This window comes from Echiichthys vipera (genome assembly GCF_963691815.1).
Source record: "Echiichthys vipera genome assembly, chromosome: 11".
Lineage (NCBI taxonomy): Eukaryota > Metazoa > Chordata > Actinopteri > Perciformes > Trachinidae > Echiichthys > Echiichthys vipera.
The window spans coordinates 31,414,767-31,437,346 of record NC_139836.1 but is presented as its reverse complement, the minus strand read 5'-3'; the positions used below and the strand labels follow the sequence as shown (position 1 = coordinate 31,437,346).

At 42.9% G+C, this 22,580-nt stretch overlaps 1 protein-coding gene across 4 annotated transcripts in view; it reads right to left on the bottom strand.

Annotated features, from left to right (window-relative positions):
- The window catches only part of zswim8 (zinc finger, SWIM-type containing 8), a 55,179-nt gene that overhangs the window by 23,570 nt on the left and 9,029 nt on the right, over positions 1-22,580 (bottom strand). For all 4 annotated transcript variants that reach the window (XM_083923410.1, XM_083923411.1, XM_083923412.1 and 1 more), the window contains exons 3-9: positions 18,864-18,958; positions 17,742-17,914; positions 12,603-12,710; positions 12,399-12,480; positions 12,115-12,235; positions 11,471-11,672; positions 5,353-5,528 (exon numbers count right to left, since the gene is read on the bottom strand). In XM_083923410.1, the coding sequence (XP_083779536.1) occupies positions 5,353-5,528; positions 11,471-11,672; positions 12,115-12,235; positions 12,399-12,480; positions 12,603-12,710; positions 17,742-17,914; positions 18,864-18,958 (957 nt within the window). The remainder of the gene's footprint in view (positions 1-5,352; positions 5,529-11,470; positions 11,673-12,114; positions 12,236-12,398; positions 12,481-12,602; positions 12,711-17,741; positions 17,915-18,863; positions 18,959-22,580) is intronic.

Below are 22,580 nucleotides of genomic sequence, written 5' to 3'. Positions count from 1 at the left end.
TACTTTATATTTACTACTATTAAAATATGTTGTCCAATGCAGTCATTAAAGGTTGAGTATGTAAATCTTAATTATACGCTATATATTTTTTTAAATAACACACCCAAGGAGCATTTCAGGGGTACAGAATGAAAGTATTGCTTTTCCATAAAATATATATATTTAGTCTGAATTAATTAAACTTTTTCTGACGGATTGACAATGACTTTCTGTCACGTTCTGTTTCCCTTGTAGCAGCCAATAGCGTTGGGCGTTGCTGGTTGCCAGGGTTGTCTGTTGTGGGGTGCATCTACTGAAGGCTGGCACCGGGTAAAATGGAGTTTGCCAATCCTGTAGCTGCTTTGGAGCCTCAGTGAAGGGGGCGTTATTTGTCCCAGCAGCTGAGTGACCGGAGACGGGCAAAAACCAGAGTCAATATAAGCCAAGCATTCACTCCACGGACTGAGAGAAAGGAGAGAAATGCCATTAAAACGCACGCCCAAATGGCTAAGATCACTTTCATCTTTACTTAGCTGTGACTGTAACTGTCACTGTAACTCCTCTGCAATACTTGTTTTTATGGTGCGATTTGCCGGAGGGGATGGGTTCAAACAGACTCCAGTCTCCTGACCAACCTGGCAACCCGAGTGCTAGAGTTATTTTTTGTTGTTGTGACTACGATCTTGAGACACTAAATGAGTGTGTTCTGCTCATTCTCCATATTCAACCTTTAAGTGACAGATACACAGATATGACATAGAGTGGAGATCATAATTAGAAAACAAAGTATTAATTCTTGATTTATTCTGAAATACTATTATTTTTTTATTGTTCAGAATTTGATAGACTATCCACTGTGGCTATACCACTGCTGTAAGGCAAGGCAAGTTTATTTGTATAGCACAATTCAACAACAACTTTTGGGTCTTAGTGAGGACTCAAGCAGCAGCGCTCTGGATTAACTGCTTGACTTTAAGGGAGACCTGTAAAGACAAGATAAATGCCTGGACAAGTTTTTCTAAGTCCTGCTGACACATAAGTCCTTTAATCCTTGATATATTCTTTAGGTGATAGTAGGCTGACTTTGTAATTGTTTTAATGTGGCTGTTGAAGTTCAGGTCAGAGTCCATGACTAAACCTAAGTTCCTGGCTTGGTTTGTGGTTTTTAGCATTACTGTTTGAAGTTGGGTGCTGACTTTTGATCGTTCTTCCTTGGCTCAAAAAACAATAATTTCATTTTTTTTCTTTGTTTAATTAGAGAAAATTCTGCTCTTTCCAATTGTTGATTTGCTCTATTCACCTGCTCAGTGCTTGTATTGGACTATAGTCGCCTGGTGATATACTTATGTAGATTTGTGTGTCGTCTGCATAGCTGTGGTAACATATGTTGTTGTCTTTCATGATCTGAGCAAGTGGCAGCATGTAGATATTAAACAGAAGAGGCCCCAGAATGGGGCCTTCAAGTAGGATTCACACCGTTTTAATGCTGTGCCTGAAGGTCCCACCCAGTTATCCAGATGGTCTAGTAATATGTTGTGATCGACTGTGACAAATGCAGCACTGAGATCCAATAATACTAAGACTGAATATTTGCCATTGTCCGTGTTTAAATGGATGCCACTGAAGACCTTAACAAGAGCCGTCTCGGTGCTGTGGTGTGGTTTAAAACCTGACTAGAAGACATCAAAACAGCTGTTTATTATCATGAAGTTGTTCAGCTTTTTTAATGATTTTACTGATAAATTGGAGGTTTGATATTGGTCTATAATTGTTCGTTAGTGAAGTGCGCAATTTTTTCTTTTTTAAGAAAGGCTAAATAAAAGCCATTTTCAGGGCCTGTGGGAAGACACCTAAAAGAAGAGTTTTCCTCCATCTGCATTCAGCTTTCCAACAGTTTCCTTTTTCTATTCTTACCAACGTGGCATTTCTCCATGGAGACTTTTTTTGCCAGAGACCACTTTCACCTTAGTGGGTGCAATGGTATCTATAATATTTGTAATTTGTTATACTGTACTGTTATCACGCTGTTGAGAGGATTATTCCGTCGTCGAGGTGGGGGTGGTGCATGATGTGTCTTTGGTGATTTGGCCAGAACTGGACTTAGAGCGAGTGATGGGAGAGGGGTCAGTGGGGGAGGATGCAGTGGGTCATTTGAGGGATGGAATCTAGGAATCGGGCGGGGTGTGAATTTGGTCCCAGCAGTGACCAGCTCTTTCATGTTACTTAACCTCCATGAGTAATGTAGGCTACACCGCGGCTAACACAAGTACTATGCAAAGACACCTGCAGCACCACAACAGCTCTCTGCTAAAATCAGCCCCCCTGTAAAGGAAAGACTGAAATTTTAATGTTAAAGTTAATGTTGAAATCTTGTTGCGCCTCGTTCTCGTGGACTTAATATCGTGTATCGTCTTGTCACACCACTTATTCTGCAGGTATGGTATTCTTTAATATTGTACTGTCATGACAGTGATGGTGCTGTCCGTTTACCTTCCATCTTGCATCTTCAAAAGAGCATAATAAAAATGTGACACTGAATTTGAAACAGCACATTGTAATTTCTGCATCTATTATTGATTTACTGTGTGTGCACCTAAAATTTCCTGGTTGCGCCCCTAAAATTTTCAGTAAGGGCCACAGTGGTGCTATTGAAAAAAGTTAGTCTGGAGCCCTGATTGTTTTATTTTTGTGCAGCTACTATTAATGTTTTCAATATCGCAGATGAGAGAATGCCCAATTTATTTTCATATTAAGCAGCCTGTGTAATATTTTGATATTTTCTATTCAGAATATGTTTCATATGCTACCAAAATGTTGTTCCCTGCCCTCAAGTAAGTGATTAAGGAATATGTCCTCAAAGCAATTTCAGTCAAAAAGCAACTGGACTTGGTTATTTGTCTAGGAAGCCGCTTCACCTCTCCAGCTAACTGGTGTGGAGATCCAGGTATTTAACCTCTCACAAGGCCGATGAGGTCACTGGACCCCTTTTGTGACCGCCATTGGAGTGGCAGTCGTTAGTAGGAAGTTTGTTTCGACTGTGAGAGGTTAAATACCTGGATCTCCACACCAGTTAGTTGGACCAGTCCCAGCCTGGTCAGATGCGTACATGAACTGATGAAGCCTCTTGGATGAGAGGTGAAACGTCTTCCTAGACAAATAACCTAGTCCATTTGCTTTTGACTGAAATTGCTTTGAGGATAACGATGACCTGGACACATGAGAACATTCACAGGCTTATTAAGGAATATGATTTGCATTTTTTCTTTATGTCATAAGGAAGATAGCATTTTATGTTATGTATAGACCTTTTCAAAGATGTAAACATAAACATTCTAAATGTGTCCAAGTTTGATTCCTGTTGCGGTGAATGTGAACGACATCAGCTGACAGGAAGTTAACAAGTTAACATTCATTATCGATTAATGAATTACTTGATAATTTGCATCCCTAGTCCCAGTGATTTATAGGTATCCAGGGCCACTTCTCGCAATTTATCTTAGAAGAAAAGCATGTATATCAGCACAGAATGGCAAGCAGAGGCAAGAGCACAGATATCAGCTGTGGCTATACCACTGCTGTACTAGCATGTTTTTTTTAAATAACCAAAGAACTTCAGTTCAATGTTTTCTTCTATAGGATTCAAAAATGAATAGGAAGTGTAGAGGCCACAGCTTTGAATGACTTCAGCACATCTGCACCCACAGGACATCACTATATTCGCACACTGCTCCGATTTGATCTTGGTTCATTCTTCCACAGTTCAGTAGCTGTAGTGGGTTTCTTAGCTATTACTTTGTCGCAGAGGATTTTTCAGAGATTATCTATGGGGTTTAGATCTGGACAACGGGCTGGCCATTTCATTGTTTCAATATTCTTAGCTTCAAGAAACTGCTTAACCTGTTTTGCAGTCTGACAGGGGGCATTGTCTTGCATGAAAATTGCAGCTGATTGGGAGACAGTTGCAGTGAAATTATTGCATGTGGCCGAAGGAGGTTCACATAAACCTTTGCATACACCCTGCCATGGAGCTGTACAAGAGGCCCAACTCCTGCTGCAGAAAACATCCCCCAAACCATGACACTTCCTCCTCCACTTCTTTACACACTTTGGGTTCAGTCTTTCCCCAGACCTACGCCCAACATAATGTTTCCATCAGACTCAAATAAACTTAATGTACTCTCCATCACTGGAGTGCACTCTTTTGAGGGACTTAAATGAATCTGTGTCCTTGTAAAGTTTCAATATTCTTGAAATCACAGACTGTGAATGCCCAACCTCTCTCTGATGGCTGAGAGGGTCATCCCTTTGGCCTTCATCTCAACAACCTGCTGTCTCAGGGTTTCAGTCACCTTAGAGCAGCTCGCCATCTTGCAAAGTAACCAGGAGAGCTGCCAGATAAATAGGGTGTGTCAAACAAATAAGTCAATTGACACCAGGTGCCAGATTAACTGGGTGGAATCTGAAAGTGTTCTCAAATTTTGCTCACGTTTTTTTTTCACAAAATAACATTTTTTGTTGAAGGGGCCTTGGTTATTTAAAAAAAACATGCTAGTACATCAGTAGTATAGCCACAGCGAATATCCTCTCAAATTCTGGACCATAAAAATTACTTTGTTTTCTAATTTTTATCTCCACTGTAACTTTCCCATTCATGACCAAATCCTGTGACAGTTTAAGACCTGACCTGCAGGGACTCATCGTGGGGTCCCTGCAGGTCAGGTGCCATGGAGCTGTACAAGAGGCCCAACTCCTGCTGCAGAAAACATCCCCCAAACCATGACACTTCCTCCTCCACTTCTTTACACACTTTGGGTTCAGTCTTTCCCCAGACCTACGCCCAACATAATGTTTCCATCAGACTCAAATAAACTTAACGTACTCTCATCACTGGAGTGCACTCTTTTGAGGGACTTAAATGAATCTGTGTCCTTGTAAAGTTTCAATATTCTTGAAATCACAGACTGTGAATGCCCAACCTCTCTCTGATGGCTGAGAGGGTCATCCCTTTGGCCTTCATCTCAACAACCTGCTGTCTCAGGGTTTCAGTCACCTTAGAGCAGCTCGCCATCTTGCAAAGTAACCAGGAGAGCTGCCAGATAAATAGGGTGTGTCAAACAAATAAGTCAATTGACACCAGGTGCCAGATTAACTGGGTGGTATCTGAAAGTGTTCTCAAATTTTGCTCACGTTTTTTTTCACAAAATAAAGTTTTTTGTTGAAGGGCCTTGGTTATTTAAAAAAAACATGCTAGTACATCAGTAGTATAGCCACAGCGGATATCCTCTCCATAAAAAATTACTTTGTTTTCTAATTTTTATCTCCACTGTAACTTTCCCATTCATGACCAAATCCTGTGACAGTTTAAGACCTGACCTGCAGGGACTCATCGTGGGGTCGAGCACAGCCAGCCTCCACAGCACCACCATCTCATCACACATGCTGGCACAAGCGTGAGCTGCAACCTCTGACTGGCCGTTGCTACGTCCGGTGTGGCCACTGGCACTGCTGTGGGATGCCGAAGTCCGAACACTGTACCACCAGCTGATGATCTAAACACACGGCCAGAATGTCAAAGAAAACACTTTAGAACAGGTAGCTTTTTATTAAATGTCCACATATCAACAGGAGTCTGGATTATTACCAGAACAATGCACCAACATTAATTAAAGTCATCAAATTGTCCATGATACAATGTTATATTATGATGGGTTGAGAATGTTTTGTTACAAGTTATAACTAAATAAGTGACATATGGTGCGGCACAAATCAAGACCTGCCCACAGGGGCAGAGCAGCCATCGGGACGATGGGAAATCTCCTGGTTAGCTGGTGGCCAATAAACTCAAGTGAACCGGCTGGCAGACTGCTCACCTGTGTGATGTTCTTAATTGGCCCATTGAGTTAAAGCTATTCATAAACAAGCACGATCCTGTGAAAGTCGCCATGATTTCTATAAACCAAACACATAGAGTCCAACCCCTATATATAACACTTGTCTCTCTACGTCGGTTGCTAGAGTGTCAGACTTAATCTCATTAATCCAGCCTACTGATTTTTTGTTTTTTTTATTCAGACGTTTCATAACTTTCATGACCACAAATATAAAATCGGCAACGATTTAATTTGTCTTTTTGTTCATAAATTAAGGTAGAATGGTCGGAGCAAAGCTTCATGGGAAATGGGAACTGCGTATCGCTCCAATAATTGCTCTGCATTTATCCAATACAGTATTTCTGATTCTGAAAGGAGAAAGGAGGGGCTGAAAAGGCCAGAATGAAGAAGTGGATGCTGAAGAAGAAAATGGTCAAAAATCATGGATTTATTCAGAAACAACCCAGAACCAGTCGTCATTTAACTCTTGTCAGAATACATTCTCAGTGGGCTCTGCAGTCCACCAGTTGTTATTTTACTGAAATTATTTGATTTGTTCTTTTTATTTTTCCTAAAAAATAAATAAGTTTTTTTTCGTGATTGATTGGTCAATGTAGCCTTTGTTTAATCAGATCTAGAGGAAATACAATTATAGAAATTGCATGTTTTGGGTGATGTAATTAGTTTTTCCTTAAATTTAAATTGCCAAAATTTCTCACCTGATTTGCCTTTGTACAATAGAGGATTTTATTGTCCATGATGTGTTGGGAGAAGATTGCATAGGTCTCAGTAACTTTTAAATCACATCTAGACAAAATCAATTGACATGCATGCGTCCATGGACATATCTTATCTGATGTTTCTCTGTCATGGATGGAAAATATTATAATTTGTGGGGGTAAGTGAGGTGAATTATATACCCTCTAATAAGCGGGCTATACTTTATTGTAAATTGTGTGATTTTGCCTTCTGCCCTCTAGTGGTCATATTTCTGTTAAGTCCTGGTGGAGGGGAAGGGTTGGGCCAGTTGTGTGTCGGTTCAGTCAGAATTTTCCCGGTGGGGACTTCCCGTTTGGCCACACGAACAGAGAGCAACGCTAAACTGCTGGCAAAGTCGGCGAACTGGAGGCCCGGAGCCTTCGAAATAACATCTGTGTGGTTGGCGTACCTGAAGCAGTGGAGGGTCCGCGGCTGACGGCGAGGGCTTCCTGGAGGGAGAAAATCATACGCAAGGCCCGCGCCAGGAGAAGGAAACTGGAGTACAGAGGCTCCCCTATCGCCATATACGAGGACTAAGCACCGGAGGTGGTGGCGGAGTGCCAGAAATACCGAGCGGTGATGTCAAAGTTTTACAACCTGGGCTTCAGACCCTGCCAGGCTTGTCATCATGAAGAAAATGGCTCTCTTTGGTCCCCGAGGCGAAAGCCTTCATAACATCCAGCCGCACAGAAGAGACCTGATGACTGCGGAGGGTTGTTGATTTCACCGCAGACGAGCCACTGTCATGCTGTCTGGATAACCTTGAGTTTGTGTGTTGCTGACTGTGAAGCTGTGCTTTAACAGCCCCGAACTGGCTGTTAAAGCACTGTGGACATGTTAATTTGAGATCCAGTGTTTTCTAATGTTTTTTTTCATCCTTTTTTTGTTGTGCCTGCTCACACTGTTATGTGAATTCCGATTATCTTTAATCGGTCTCCGTGCCAAGCACCGAAAGCTCGTCCATATATAGATTTCAGTTCGTTATTATATAATTTCTTCACAGCTTTATTTTGTTTTAAATATTTAGCACCCACCGCCACAGGGTTATCTGCAGTGTTCTTGTTCACTGTTTGACTGGCTTTACTGAAGCCTGACACTTATCATCGATACAGCATGTGCATTCTAACACAGGTGAAAGGTGAGTTTCATACAGGCATTTAAAGATCTTATCTGATGTAGAAAAATACCTAAATGGCCTGCCTGCTCTATGGCATCTTGGTGTCATCTGCTGGCTGATTTAATTTAAATTATTTTACATGGTTTTGTATTTGTCTGCTCTGGAATATCTTCTGTTTATTATTTTTTTCTCATTTCTAGTGGTGACTTAAGGGATCAAACACTGTTAATTAAGGGAGTAGACCCCAGACGCTCAGTTTAGCTGTTAGTTGTGAGCTGGAGAGCTTAGACGTTTTTTGGGAGTAGCCTGGGATTGGTCGCAGTGTCATTGTCCTGTTTCTTTTATGTTGTTTTGTTGTGTTCTATGTGTGTTTGGGTTCCTTTTTTTTTTTTTATGTTTGTTCTGTTTTACCCTACCTCCCCACTCTCTTCCTCCACTACTACAGAATACTTTGGGTCATGCAGTGTCATTCTAACTTATTATCATTGTTCCTATGGCTAATGCTGTAAAGACAGGTACTGGAGTGGGTCTGATTTCCTGGAATACTAAGGGAATGAACAACGCAATCTAAATCAGTAAGGTCCTGACACAGTTACAGCACCTTAAGGGGGATGTGATGTTCCTGCAGGAAACATCTCAAATCAGCTGACACCACACGTATTAAAAGGGCTTGGATGAGCCACTTATTCCATTCCAAATTTACAGATAGAGTTAGAGGGGCAGCTATCATCATTCATAAAAGGGTCCTGTTTGAGCCGACAAATGTCATCCTAGATAATGATGGCAGTTATGTCATACTTTCGGGCACACTTGAGAACACACCGGTGGTCTTAGTTTTGGTTTATGCGCCCACCTGGGACGATTGGGAATTTTTTTACAAGGCTATTTGCAAAAATCCCAAACGCTGACAGTCACCGCATTATTATAAGTGGGGACTTCAATCTGGTGCAGGATGTGACTCTTGACAGATCTTCTCCTACACAGACTACACTATCCAAATCAGCACACAGTAAAAACGTATGTCACAGTTGGGAATTTCGGATCCTTGGAGGTTTAGAAAACCTCATGGTAAAGCTTTCTCCTTTTTCTCCCATGTACACCACACATTCTCCCAAATTGATTTCTTTTTACTTGATGCTCCCACAGTTGACAGTTTTACATGGGATACAATTCCACGTTCACCATTGGAGATTCAGCTCACACTTACTGCCAGATGGTAAGTTTAAAGCTTTTGTTGCGACTCAAATCCACTCTTACATAGAGTTTAATGACACCCCTGACGTCAGCAGTGTATAGGAAGCGCTTAAAGCCCCTGTCCTGGGACAAGTGGTATCTCACTCAAGTAAGAAGGGCTGAACGGGCTAGACTGGTGGAAATTGCAGAGGAACTGGTGAAACTCGATGGAACCTACTCCACCACTGGTTTTACAGGCGAGTTCTTTAAGGCGTACTCGACGCTGTTGGCCCCCATCCTTGTGAGAATGTTCAATGACTCCTTGACTAATTTCCTGAAGGATGACTGCCAGCGACCTTGTACGAGGCATCTATTTCATTGCTCCTGAAGACAGACAGGAACACTACTTCAGGTGGCAGCTACAGACCGGTCTCACTTTTAAACGTGGATTGTAATGGCCTTGCTAATGTCCTCAGTCTCCGCCTCCAAAGTGTACCATATTCTCATCTGGATCGGACACTCCTGAGGTCGTGGTGGCACTGAAGGCAGAGAAAGCCTTCAACCAGGTGGAGTGGGGCTTTCCATTTTTCATTTTGGAGAAATTTGGCTTTGATGTGATTTTATTTCTTGGGTTTAGCTTCTGTATGTAACCCCTTCTGCATCTGTAAACAGTAACGGTGTCCGCTCAGCATATTTCCCTCTCAAACCCACAAGGTCTCATCTAATCCGGTTGTCGCCAATACCATTAAAATCTGGATCCAGTTCCGGAAGCATTACGGCTTCCAAAGGGCTTCTATCTTTGCATCACTGAGCGCATTGTTTACACACGCGACCAGCTGATTGCGCTGTGTGAACCTGTACTGCTGCCTGGAGCCAGACCTGAGGTCCTGAAGGAGCTGTGGAGGAGACGTCGTGGCTTCAGAGCTGGAGTGAAAGACACAGACTGGCTGTACTGGCGATCGTCATGGGAAACGTGAGGTCTCTGGGGAACAAGACGGACGAGCTCTCCGCGCTGATAAAGGCTCAGAGGGAATATCGTGAGTGCAGTGTGTAGTGTTTCACGGAGACATGGCTTCACTCACACATCCCGGACCACAGCGTGGCGATTCCTGAATTCAGCACTGTTCGGGCGGACAGGGACGTGACAAGCTGACTGTGGGGATGAGGCCTTATTATTTGCCCCGGGAGTTCACGTCTGCAATCATTATCGGTGTGTACGTTCCTCCTTCAGCTGATGCAGCGCTGGCCTGTGACGTCATCCACTCCGCTGTTGCCCAGATACAGACGCTGCATCCTAATGCATTTTTGTCATCACTGGGTATTTTAATCACGTCTCACTGGATAAAACCCTTTCAACATTTCACCAGTATGTTGACTGCCTCACCAAAGACTGTAACACACTGGATCTGTTGTATGCAAATGCTAAGGATGCATACAGTCCCACAGCCCTCCCCCTCTTGGAAGATCTGACCAAAACCTGGTTCTGCTGACCCCTAAGTATATTCCCCTTGTTCAGCGACAGCCTGTCCACACTAGGAGCGCGAGGAGGTGGACTCAGGAGGCTGCTGATGCACTACAGGACTGCTTTGAGTCGACAGACTGGGATGCACTTGTTGAGCTACATGGAGAGGATCTGGACAGCATGACTGACTGCATCACAGAACGCTGCTTCCCTAATAATAAGCTGTGGATCATCAATGACCTGAAAGCCCTTCTTAACAAAAAAGAGAGGGCATTCAGGTCTGGAGACAGGGAAGAACTGAGGAGAGTGCAGCATGAACTCAGGGATATGCTGAGGACCTGTAAAGACAACTACAGGAGGAAGCTGGATGCCAAACACCAGCAAAACAATGTAAGGGATGTGTGGACTGGTATGAAGCAGATCACCGGGTGTAAGGTGAGTGGCAGACAGTCATCAGGCAGCCTGGAGAGGGCAAACGAGCTAAACAGATTCTTCAATAGGTTCAGCTCACAGCCTCCTGCCGTCTCCATGACACCTCCAGACCCCCACACACCCTCACTGCCCCAAATGCTTCCTCCCCTCCTCCCTCAATCCCCTGCTGTGAGCTCCCCTTTACCCCCTTGTTCGCCAGACGTAACATTCTCCTCAAATGGAAACATGTTTCTCCACCGACTCATAACAGTTGGATACGTGAAATTTTAGTGTCTAAGGTGAACTAAGTTAAGGTTTCACAGAGGGGATCTTTGACAGCATTCAACCAAACTAGGGACCCACTGCTGGCTCTTATTGGTAAAAGTCTTACTGTTACTCCTGATGATGCTGAGGACACTTCCTAGTGCCTGGAAGGAGAGATTTTTGTGTCCCACTGTGCCCCTGCCTTCCCTGGTATATAGCCTCTCTAAATATGGAGCAGTTTGGGGTTGAATGACTTCAACATGTTGTTTTCTGTGGGCAACCCGCTCTAGCTTCTGAGCCACAGCCGCACCATGTCTACAGGAACTGTTTTTATTCTATCCTGCTATTGACACCACCATACTAGTGTGTGTACATCTTCATTTTTGGAGTGGTTTCCTTCAAGCAGCTAGAGCTCTTGTTGTGTTACGTATATACCTGTTCATAGGTAAGGCACTGCTCGGTGAGGATCTCGAGCAGCGGGGCAGCGTTGCTGTCTCGTCTCTTGAACATCTCCCTGACGATTGATAGAAGGTTCCAAATGCCTTCCGGCTCTCGGCCCCTCAGAGGTCGCAGCAGACACGCCCATTCAGCAGCGGCCGGCGGCTCCGTGGATGACAGATACATGGAGTTTACATCACTGTAGATCACACACACACACACACACACACACACACACACACACACACACACACACACACACACACACACACACACACACACACACACACACACACACACACACACACACACACACACACACACACACACACACACACACACACACACACACACACACACACACACACACACACACACACACACACACACACACACACACACACACACACACACACACACAAGTGAGTTTACTTAAGTGGCACTAAGGAAGAAAGAGGCGGCGATTGAGACATGGATCATGGTTAATTACTGTTACAGCACTGAGAATTTAATATAAATGTCAAGACTTTCAGTGAGTCTTTTGAGGCCTTGATTTTGTACTCCTCAAATTCGGAAACTTTCCAGTGCCTGTGGAAATTATGAAATATGTATAGAAATATTGTCACACAAGTAGTGTGTACCTGAAGACGACCGGTGAGGGCCCACAGAACTTGTGCAGAGTCTTCTTGATGTTGTCGCTGAGGGTTGACTCGTCCAAATACCAGGTGCTCTGGTCAGATGCTGAAGGGCCTGCTGTTGGGTCTACACACACACACACACTCTTATTTTCAGACAAAAGGTTGAATGAAACGATCAAACGTTCTCCGCTGGTGATAATATCACACAGTGCACATCAGGGCAGCTCAGGCTGGCTCTCTTATTACTGTATGTTAGGAACAAAGTGTTGCCATTACTGTCACTTTACCTGGAGCTCCACACACGGTGTTGATGGCAGTGGACTGAGAGGACAGCAGTTCATCTAGCAGCCGTTGAGCTGTGGGGAGAATCTGAAGACACAAAACTGGATCAATACTTTATCAGATATATTCACCATAGGGATATTATTGCCGTATTTTGTCCAATAGTTTTATTTATAAAGTTAGCAACTGGCTTAGGACATGGATGTTACCTGCTGAGGAAGCTCACTGATGAGGTACTGGGCAAATTTTTGTAGCTGGTCCCTCTGCAGCCTGGACAAAGACTCAGAGACCGGAGCCCTCAGACACACAGCTGATGCCTTCACACACACACACACACACACACACACACACACACACACACACACACACACACACACACACACACACACACACACACACACACACACACACACACACACACACACACACACACACACACACACACACACACACACACACACACACACACACACACACACACACACACACACACACACACACACACACACACACACACACACACACACACACACACACACACACACACACACACACACACACACACACACACACACACACACACACACACACACACATTTTAAAACGGGGGGAGCAGTGTCTCTCCTTCCAGGCACTAGGAAGTGTCCTCAAATCGTAATATTCGTCTTGTTTGACAGAAACACCACCGAAATGTGCCGACGCTAACAGAGAGCAACGCTGCACTACTGGCTAAAGTCAGCGAACTGGAGTCCTGCAGCTGGCGCAGTAATATCTGTGTTGTTGGCGTACCTCAAGCAGTGGAGGGGCCGACAGCCTTCTTTGCAGAGCTGCTAATGGAGGTTTTCGGCGAAGGCTTCCTAGACTCACCTCCGGAACGAGACAGGGCTCACCTAACACTAACTGAGAAGCCTGGGCCAGGCCAGAGAGCATGGGCAGTCATCATCAGGCTACACAGATGCCAGGCGAAGGAGAAATTCATAGGCGAAGCCCGCACCAGGAGAGGGAAACTGCAGTACAGAGACTACCCTATTGCCATATACGGGGACTATGTATCGGAGGTGGTGGCAGAATGCCAGAAATACAGAGAGGTGATGTCTGAGCATTACAACCTGGGCTTCAGACCTGCGTTGCTGTTCCCCTACAGGCTTGTCATCATGATGAAGGACGGAGTTAGGAAAAGGCTCTCTTCACTGAGGCGAAAACCTTCATAAGATCCACCTGCATGGACGAGACCTGATGACTGCGGGAGGCTGTTGATTTCACCGCAGACGAGCCGCTGTCATGCTGTCTGGATAACCGTGAATTTGTGTGTTGCTGACTGTATAGCTGCCCCGGACTGACAGGAGTTTATTTTTAGACCGCTTTGTTAATAGCTGAATTCCTGACAGGCTGCTGATATTCTGTCTGTTAAAAAGTTTTGAGCAGAAATTGCTTGATGGACATTTTAATTTGAGATCCAGTGTTTTCTGATGTTTTTTTTTTGTTTTTTTTCATCTTTCTCTTTGTGCCTGCTTACATTACTATGTGAATTCAGATTATCCTTAATCGGCCTTTGTGCCTGGTACTGGAAGCTCGTCCACATGGGGTTTTCAGTTCATTATTATATATTTTCCTTATATATAACAGCCTTATTTAATAATGTTTTGGGTGTTTATCGCCCACAGCCATAGGGTTATCTAAAGTGTTTTATTTTCTGTGACTTTTTCGGTCGAAGGGTTTTACTGAAGCCTGGCACTTATCATGGTCTGATGTGCAGAGGCGACCTGCACCAGTAAAGTGTATGCATTCTGGTCTATTCATTTGTTTAATATGGAGATATGCCTTCATTACCTGCCCGCCCTTAGGCATCTCGGTGCCCTCTGCTGGCTGATTTAATTTATTTTACATGGCTGTCTGTCAGTTCAGAATCATCGTTATTATTATACTTTTTATTATTATTATTATTATTTCCATGTGACTTTAAGGGGTTAAAAACTATTAGTTAAGGGAGGAGACCCCGGAAGCTCAGTTTAGGTTTTGGTTGTGAGCTGCAGAGCTCAGATGGTGTTTTTTTTCTATGGGAGTAGCCCTCAGATTTTTCACAATGTTATTGTCTAGTTCCCTTTATGTAGTTTTGTTATGTTTTATGTATTGCTTTTTTTTTTGTTCTGTTTTACCCTTCCTCCCCACTCTCTTCCTCAACTATTACAGTAGTAATAGTGACTTCTGACCATGCTCCTACAACAGTTGACATTAGTTTTCCACAGGATACAATTCCACGTTCAGCATGGAGGTGCAGTTCACACTTACCGTCGGACAGTAAGTTTAAAGCTTTTGTTGCAACTCAAATCCGCTCTTACATAGAGTTTAATGACACCCCTGACGTGGGACTCTGTGGGAAGCACTTAAAGATACTATTCAAGGATAGGCGATATCCTATATTTCTCAAATCAGAAGCGCCGAACATGCTACGCTGGTGGAAATTGCGGCGGAACTGTTAAAACTCGACCTACAGGGCCTAGCTGCAGCCCGCCTGCCTGCCACGGACCGTTTGGGAGAGGTGGGCTTTTGTAAAGCACGTTTGCACATGTACGAGCACAAGGCCTACAGCGGCTCTGAAGTCATTTTATGTGCTCCTGTTAGGACAAAAAAAAAAAAAAAGACGTTGGTGTGATGCAGAGGTGGAGTGTTTACTGCAGATTTGGTCGGATGACAATATTCAAAAACAGTTGGACAAGACGCACAAAAACTCCCTGGTCTATGGAAAGATTTGTAAACAAAGCGACGCATCACGATGACCAATGCGTGTGACGTGTTACGGCATTATGGCGTATAGACAGGCAAGAAGCATTCGCGCGAGGAGTGTGAGTACAAACTGGCTGGCCCGCGGGGGGAGAGGAAAGGGGGGCAAGTACCCTAAAGCCCGGGGCTCGGTATGGACGGACAGTGTGAGTGTGCCCTAACAAGCTCTGTGGAGCAGTGTCGAGCAGGTTACTTGTTACAATATGAGCGAGTCTTTTCTACATGAAATGAAGTTCTCGGGCTATAGTGCAATATTTTTCACTACAGGAGCGCACCTATGACGTACGTGCATTATTAAAATGGTCCACCTTTTATAAAGGTTGTGTACCCTACTGTGAGTCTACATAGACCTAATATGAGTCAACAGTATAAAGGCCTCTACACACCAGGGGAGTCTTTTTCCTGTGATTAATTTGACCTTAAATATATATTTATAACTGTTTTTTTTCTTATTAACTTTAACAGAACGTGAATATTACACAGTGAAAAGTGATGTTTTTTCGGATCAAGGACAATTTTTCAGGCTTTCGCACCGCAAAAAAACATCAAGCAATCAGGCTGTTAGTTTATTTATTATGATTATATCTATCATCTATGGATCAGAGCGAAAACTATTTGACTTTCAACATCGACAAAGGAAACGCAGATAGCTTCACTTCTTCCGTTCTTTCAGAATAAAAGCTCTCGACACACGCACTGCACAACTGATTACCACAGGGAACTTAAATTCTTTCAGAGCATTTCACTAAAAGGAAACTCAATTAAATATCTTAGAGCAGCTCAGTTTGAGGTTTTCCAACTTCAGCTTCCTGACTGTTCAGAAATCACAGGAGGAGACGCTTTTATTTTGTCTCCTGGATGGAGCCTCTGGTGTTAACCTCCGTCACTTCACTCAGCAGCAGAAACAAGACACGGCTCCTCCTGAGCTGCTGTGAATGTTCAAACCTTTTATGTCGCACATCTGCACCGCTGCCGGTGTAAATAGTGCCGCTATCATTCAGTCTTTCCCCACTATTGTTCAGTCTTTTACAACTCTTTGACAGCAACTGGAAATTTTAAGGTGGAGTGTTTTTTTCAGGTTTCTTAGTGCATGAGTTGACGTCTTCAATCAATCGAGCCAACTCAAACATCAAAATGATGACAAACTATTTGCCGTGCCTGAATGTCAACCAGATTATACTTTTCTTTTTTTTCTCACTTGGAGAAAAAAGTGCAGGAGCGCCTCTTCGATGCGTTCCGGCAGAACTACACCCCTGGTTCTCATGTATATCATACAATCACCAGCCAATTTATTAAGTACACCTGTCCAACTGCTCGTTAACGCAAATTTCTAATCAGCCAGTCACATGGCAGCAACTCAATGCATTTAGGCATGCAGACATGGTCAAGACGATCAGCTGCAGTTCAAACCGAGCATCAGAATGGGGAAGAAAGGTGATTTAAGTTGTTGGTGCCAGACCGGCTGGTCAGAGTATTTCAGAAACTGCTGATCTACTGGGATTTTCACGCACAACCATCTCTAAGGTGTACAGAGAATGGTCCCAAAAAGAGAAAAGATCCAGTGAATAGCAGTTCTGTGGGCGCAAATGCCTTGTTGATGCCAGAGGTCAGAGGAAAATGGCCAGAAGGGGGAGAGGAGGGGTATTCAGTTGGTTGTGATCTCTAACTCAACACTAGATGACGCTAAATCCTACACACTGCTCCTTTGAAGGAAAAATGTATTTGACGTGTACTGTACATGAAGGCGGAATTTGTCCATCTCTGCTCTGAACGAATGGGCAGAGCTACTAGATCCATCCCAAGGGGAGATTGTAGCCTCCCAATTTTCAAACTACTGAAAAATGACATTTTCACTAGTTTCAGTTACCGGTGGGAGATGCTTTGGTTTCACTTTTGAGGAGCTGTCAAGCCATTTATCCTTCTAACCGGTCTGTGGTTTGGACACTCAACTTCCTCGACATATGGTGTCATCACTGTGACATATGGTGTCTCAGGTCTCTGCGGTTGAGCTTCCACTGCGGAGCAGGTGCAGCAGCACTGGGCTTCGGCTGCGAAGCAGCCGACAAGTTTACCGTTCACATATTGCCACTTTAGGTCATTAGGTCCCCTATTAGTATGGTTTTAAATTTGAAATGTAGTCAGGCTGCTCTGTGCTGTGACTCTGCTGTTGTGGAAGGAGCAGACACTTTGAGTTTAACTGGGCGGGCTGTGAATTAAAGTTACAGTCCATCACCATCAGTGGTTTATCAAGTTTTTTTTTGTTTTCTCTTCTAGTTTCAAGTTTATTCATGGATAACCCCTTGAGATTAGCAAAATAACATTAAGTATATTAAGCTTTAAAATAACAAACGACTGTCATTGTAAAAAAAAAAAAAAATCCTGTCAATGTCTGAAAATATTTGTTTATGGCAACCTCTGGAATAAAACTACACTAATCAGCTCTGACCCACTTTCTTCCCATCGATGATGATGCTATGCCAGATAAATCCTAGTCTAGTAATACTTTGGTTTGGTTTACTGTTGGAAAAAACAAGATCTATTGAGTTTCATGCAGACATAGGACTCACATTGTGGATCCTGAAGAGGCAGAGTGCAACCACATGAGCACACCATTTGGCCCCAGCACCACAGGTGCAGCTGCAGGAAGTAATGCGGCAGCGATCAAACATGACCGCCACATTGTAGGCCCCTTTAGACTGACCAGCCTGACTGGACACCACTGTAGCACTGAGATGGAAGCCTGGTAAGACAATAAGAATTAGAGAAGACAACAGGAATGGGTTGGGCGAAGAAATTAAAACTTTCTTAGTGCTATACTGCATTTTACTTGTCATTTTTATGAACTGTGTCCTCGTTTGTCTTTGTGTGAATGTCCTGTTCTATGTAACTGTGTGTTGCTTTGCTGTTCTGTTAATCAGGTCTCTCGAGAATGAGACCATGTATCTAAATGAGATTACCTGTATGAATAAAGGTTAAATAAAAAATTACTTAATCAATTTGTAATGTGCTAATGGCCTTAAAAATCACATTATAACTCAAGCTGTACATGTCATCATCATAAGCTTAAGGCCCGATCCCATTTCTCATTTGTACCCCTCTGCCTTTAGGTACCCCTACAAAATAGGACATCCCTTCGAACGCGATACATCATTACGTACGGCTTTATATATGCAGACGTAACGTTGTTTTGGCTGGAGATTCAACATGCCGTTCTCAGCTGTTATCACTTGTTTGTTACTGGCATCCTTTTGCGCTTTCTGCAGCAAAGCAAAGACTTGTCAGAAAACAAAAAAGTCTTCAACGCCTGGGAGTGCTGGTGGACCAGTTTATGGTATGTAGTATAAAGCCTTGTTACAAACATGCTAACTAACATGCGTATCATTGGTTTCTTTGGCTTCTAAGTAATATTGAACAACATCTCATACCCCTCTTTTTGAAGTGTGGGTCTGGAAAATCTTTGCGTGGAGGGCCCCTTAGCTTTACCCCTCGATGCCAGAGGGAATTGAGATTCCCCTATCCCTCCACATAAACTTGAATACTGAGGGGTAGGGCTAAGGCATAGGGGCAAAGGGTAAAATGGGATTGAGCCTAAATCTAGTTAATTGGTGTGCCATCCTGATCAGACTATACACTTATAGTTTACAATAGGGCTGAAAGCTGAAAGTCTGGCAAGAGACACCTCAGCCTACCGATCTGCAGGGGGTCTTTAACAGCTCTGATCCTGTAGAGCTGCTCTCCACGCTGGAATTCATCTGGACTGCCATTAGCCAGGCAGGAGTATAACCTGCAGCAGGACAGAGAGACAGGGAGAGAAGAAGACAAAAGGAAGATGTGAAGGAAAGATTAAGAGAACCAAATAAGTGAATGAATCACAAAACGTATTCACACTGGGGAGTCCTTTATCCATCCATGTTCAAAGCCTGTCATCCTGTTCAGGGTCAGTGGCTTCTTGGAGCCTCTTCAGCAAAGTTGGATTAGTAGGGTAGGGTACACCTAGGATAGATTAGGGGCCTCATTACAGAAAACTCTAACTGCTTGTCTTATCTTAAAGTGGGAAGAGTCAGAAAGCAAAAACGAGTGAGAACGCCCTCCTCTTGAACCAGAGACACTGAGGCGGTGCAAGAGGAAACGTAAACGTGGTAAACAATATTTATGCTAGACTACAAGCTAACCAGCAGACCAGCTCTCCTGACTGTTTTCACAGCAAATGTCTGCTGCTTAGACAATGAACTGGAAAAATTTGCATTGAAGATTATGTTGTTTTTTTTACCCAACATCACAGGGCTTAAGCTCTTAATATTTTAGTTTAGTTTTAGTTTAATTTAAAATGTTTCACAGACTTTCCGGAAACTAGCTGTGGATAAGCACACTTAGTTGTGGATTGTACACTCAATAGAACATTATACGGAACACATGTACTGTACGTGCAAGGCTATTGAAAAACATTAAACAGGAAAAGAGATACACAGGCACACTGAATCCAAATCAGATTTTGTGGCTTTGAGTCAATATGTAGTCCTTTTCGTCCATTATCATACTATGTTTTTGAGAGCAGAGTGCCATCATAAAGGTAAAAGAAGAGATGGATGAACTTAAGCATTCTCTGAGCACCATACAACAGGAGATTGGCAAAATTGCCCCACAGCAAACACAGATACTCAAGCTGACAGAACAAGTGGACGGCCAAAGTTAGAGGACAGTCTTAATCAGGCTTCTCCAATCCTGCCCCTGGAAGGCCGCTGCCCTGCATGTTTTGGGTTTCTCCCTGCTGAAACACACCTGAGTCTAATAATTATCAAACCTGTGACAAGCTTCAGCTGCTTCATAACGAGCAACTGAAGCTTGATAACGAGCAGAGCATTAGACTTGATGAGGGATAAACCTAAAACATGCAGGACAGCAGCCCTCCAGGAGCAGGATTGGAGATGCCTGGTCTAAATAATAAGAACAAAGGGATAATCGATGAACTGGAACAATACTCACATATTGATGATGTTTTAAAGTGTAATTCCGGCGCAAAATCATCACATGGTCTTTTTCGGCATTTACATACATCAAATAAGCCATTGAGACAGTTTTTTTCATGTAACAACTATTAACGTAGAAATCCAGGAGAGTTGCTAACAGCCGGACGTGACTAACACTAATTACCTTGGGGCATTATGTTGAAGGCATTAAAACGGCTTTTTTAACTACTACTACTGCTCAAAATAACACCAAACCTCTGCAGTAGCATGAGAAGAGTCCCTACACATAAAATGAAGCACCAATTGACTCCTTCCTTTTGGATTGCATTTGGTAATTGACTTGAATAGACTTTAATACGAGGGGAGCTGGTACCGGGGCCAGTAGGTAGGTCTTTCAAAACACTCTTTTTACAAACTCCGGGTTCACTAACTACGTTGTTGGTGCTTCGACTTACAGTAACAGAGTCCACTGATGAGAAACAATGTTCTCCTGAAGCTTCACAAACCTTTTGGCCATGCTTCTGCAGATCGTCTACAAAGGCTCAATCATAGCGCAGGAAATACGGACAAAGAATGTATTACAATTTTGCAACAAATAGTACATGATATGCAAAAGGTACAGCAAGACAGAACCAAAGCCTGCTGTAGGTTTGCCCTTGGCTTCAGAGTATAAAGAAATGGTAGCAGTTGATCTTTACGACTTGGAACCAAGTATATGGTACCTCCATATCATCGACCATTTCACGCATTTCATTGCTGAAAACATTGTGAAAACAAAGAAACGCTCTGAAATAGGGGTGGAACGGTTCTCAAAATCCACTGTTGGGTTCATATCACGGTTACAGTTTATTAAAATTACAGCAACTTCCTGTTTCTCAACTTTGGCGCCAAGCCACGCCCACACGTTGCAGTGAAAACTCAAAGTTTTCAGTATTGTTTGGTCAGACATGTCTTAAGATGGTACTGACTGATTTTGAAGTCGATCGTGTTTAATCTGTAGGAGTTTGTTAAAGTATGAAATGTGCAAATCTCCAAAATGTCCACCAAATCGCCACTAAACTCAAAATGGCTGACTTCCTGTTGAGTTTACGATATGGCTCAAAGAGGCTTTTTTGTTTGTCTGGAAGCCATTTTGGTAAATGTACCTCATTCGTAGCACCCTGGCTGATTCTATGGGGCGCTTATGAGCCAATGTGTCACGCCCATTTCTAAAAACAATGAAATACGTCAATTTTCACCAAGCTTTGATTTTGTGTGAATTTTGGGGAGTTTTTGAATATGATAAAACTTCCAAAAAGGCTGTTATTTGCATGAATAACAACAACTGACGTTCCTTGGTGCTCGGGCCCTTATAATAATAATCACGAGGGATACAATAGGTCCCTCGATAACGACTTTGTAGGTGCTCGGGCTCTAATTAAATCAGAATATTCAGGAGCTACACGATCAGCCACAGTTCCAGAGCTTATCCGAAGATGAAAAGGAAGCATTGGACGGGGCAATGTGAAAAAATTAAATAAACAAGATTAAAATTGATTCAGTATAATGGGTTAATCAGGGTTTATATAAACCCTGCAAAACTTTACCATATCTCCACTAACATCCCTGATGTTTGTGTTAACTGTATAACTGAAAAAGGTACTTTGATTCACTGCCTATGGGAATGCTCTTAGATTTTGGGATCTTGGGAAAATATAGTTAAATGTTTATCACGGATGGTTAAGTGTAACATTCCTTTGACGTCAACTATCTGTATACTCGGCATATACCCCAAGGACTTCACCAGAACAACGAAGCAATTGAAAATGATTGTCTTTGGACTTCTCCACGCAAGGAGAGCGATTGCATTATATTGAAAAAATATGGAACCACCATCACTGGCAATATGGAAGAAGGAGTTGATGACTTGTCTTGGACTGGAGAGATTGACATACGTTGTTAGAGGTAAACAGGAGGAGTTTGCTGGTATTTGAAAATCATTTATGTCATTCCTGACCAATGAAGCGGATAACACTGACTGAATAACAGGTTATGAAATGATGCTGCCTTTTATTTTATTTAATTTTTATCTTATTTTATTTGTTACATCTTATTCATTTATTTTACTCCATTAGTTTGATGTCTGTTGTCACTGTCCATTTTGTGTTTTCTTTTTTCTTTGTCAGTGTGAATGAGGGGCTGTTTGAGGGGATATAAATGAAATTGTTTGTACATTCAAAATAAACTTTGACATGCATTTGAAGCAATGACTATGGAGAAAATTCTGAAAATAGTGATTCCACCAGAATTTGTGAGTTTATGTCTGGGATTAAGACCGGACACTGAAGAGGTCTGAAAACAAATATATGTACAATATCTTATTAATAGCAAGCAAGAAAGCAATCAAAAGTAAATGGTTGTTAAAAGATTCTCCAACAGTCGAGGACTGGATCAAAGTGG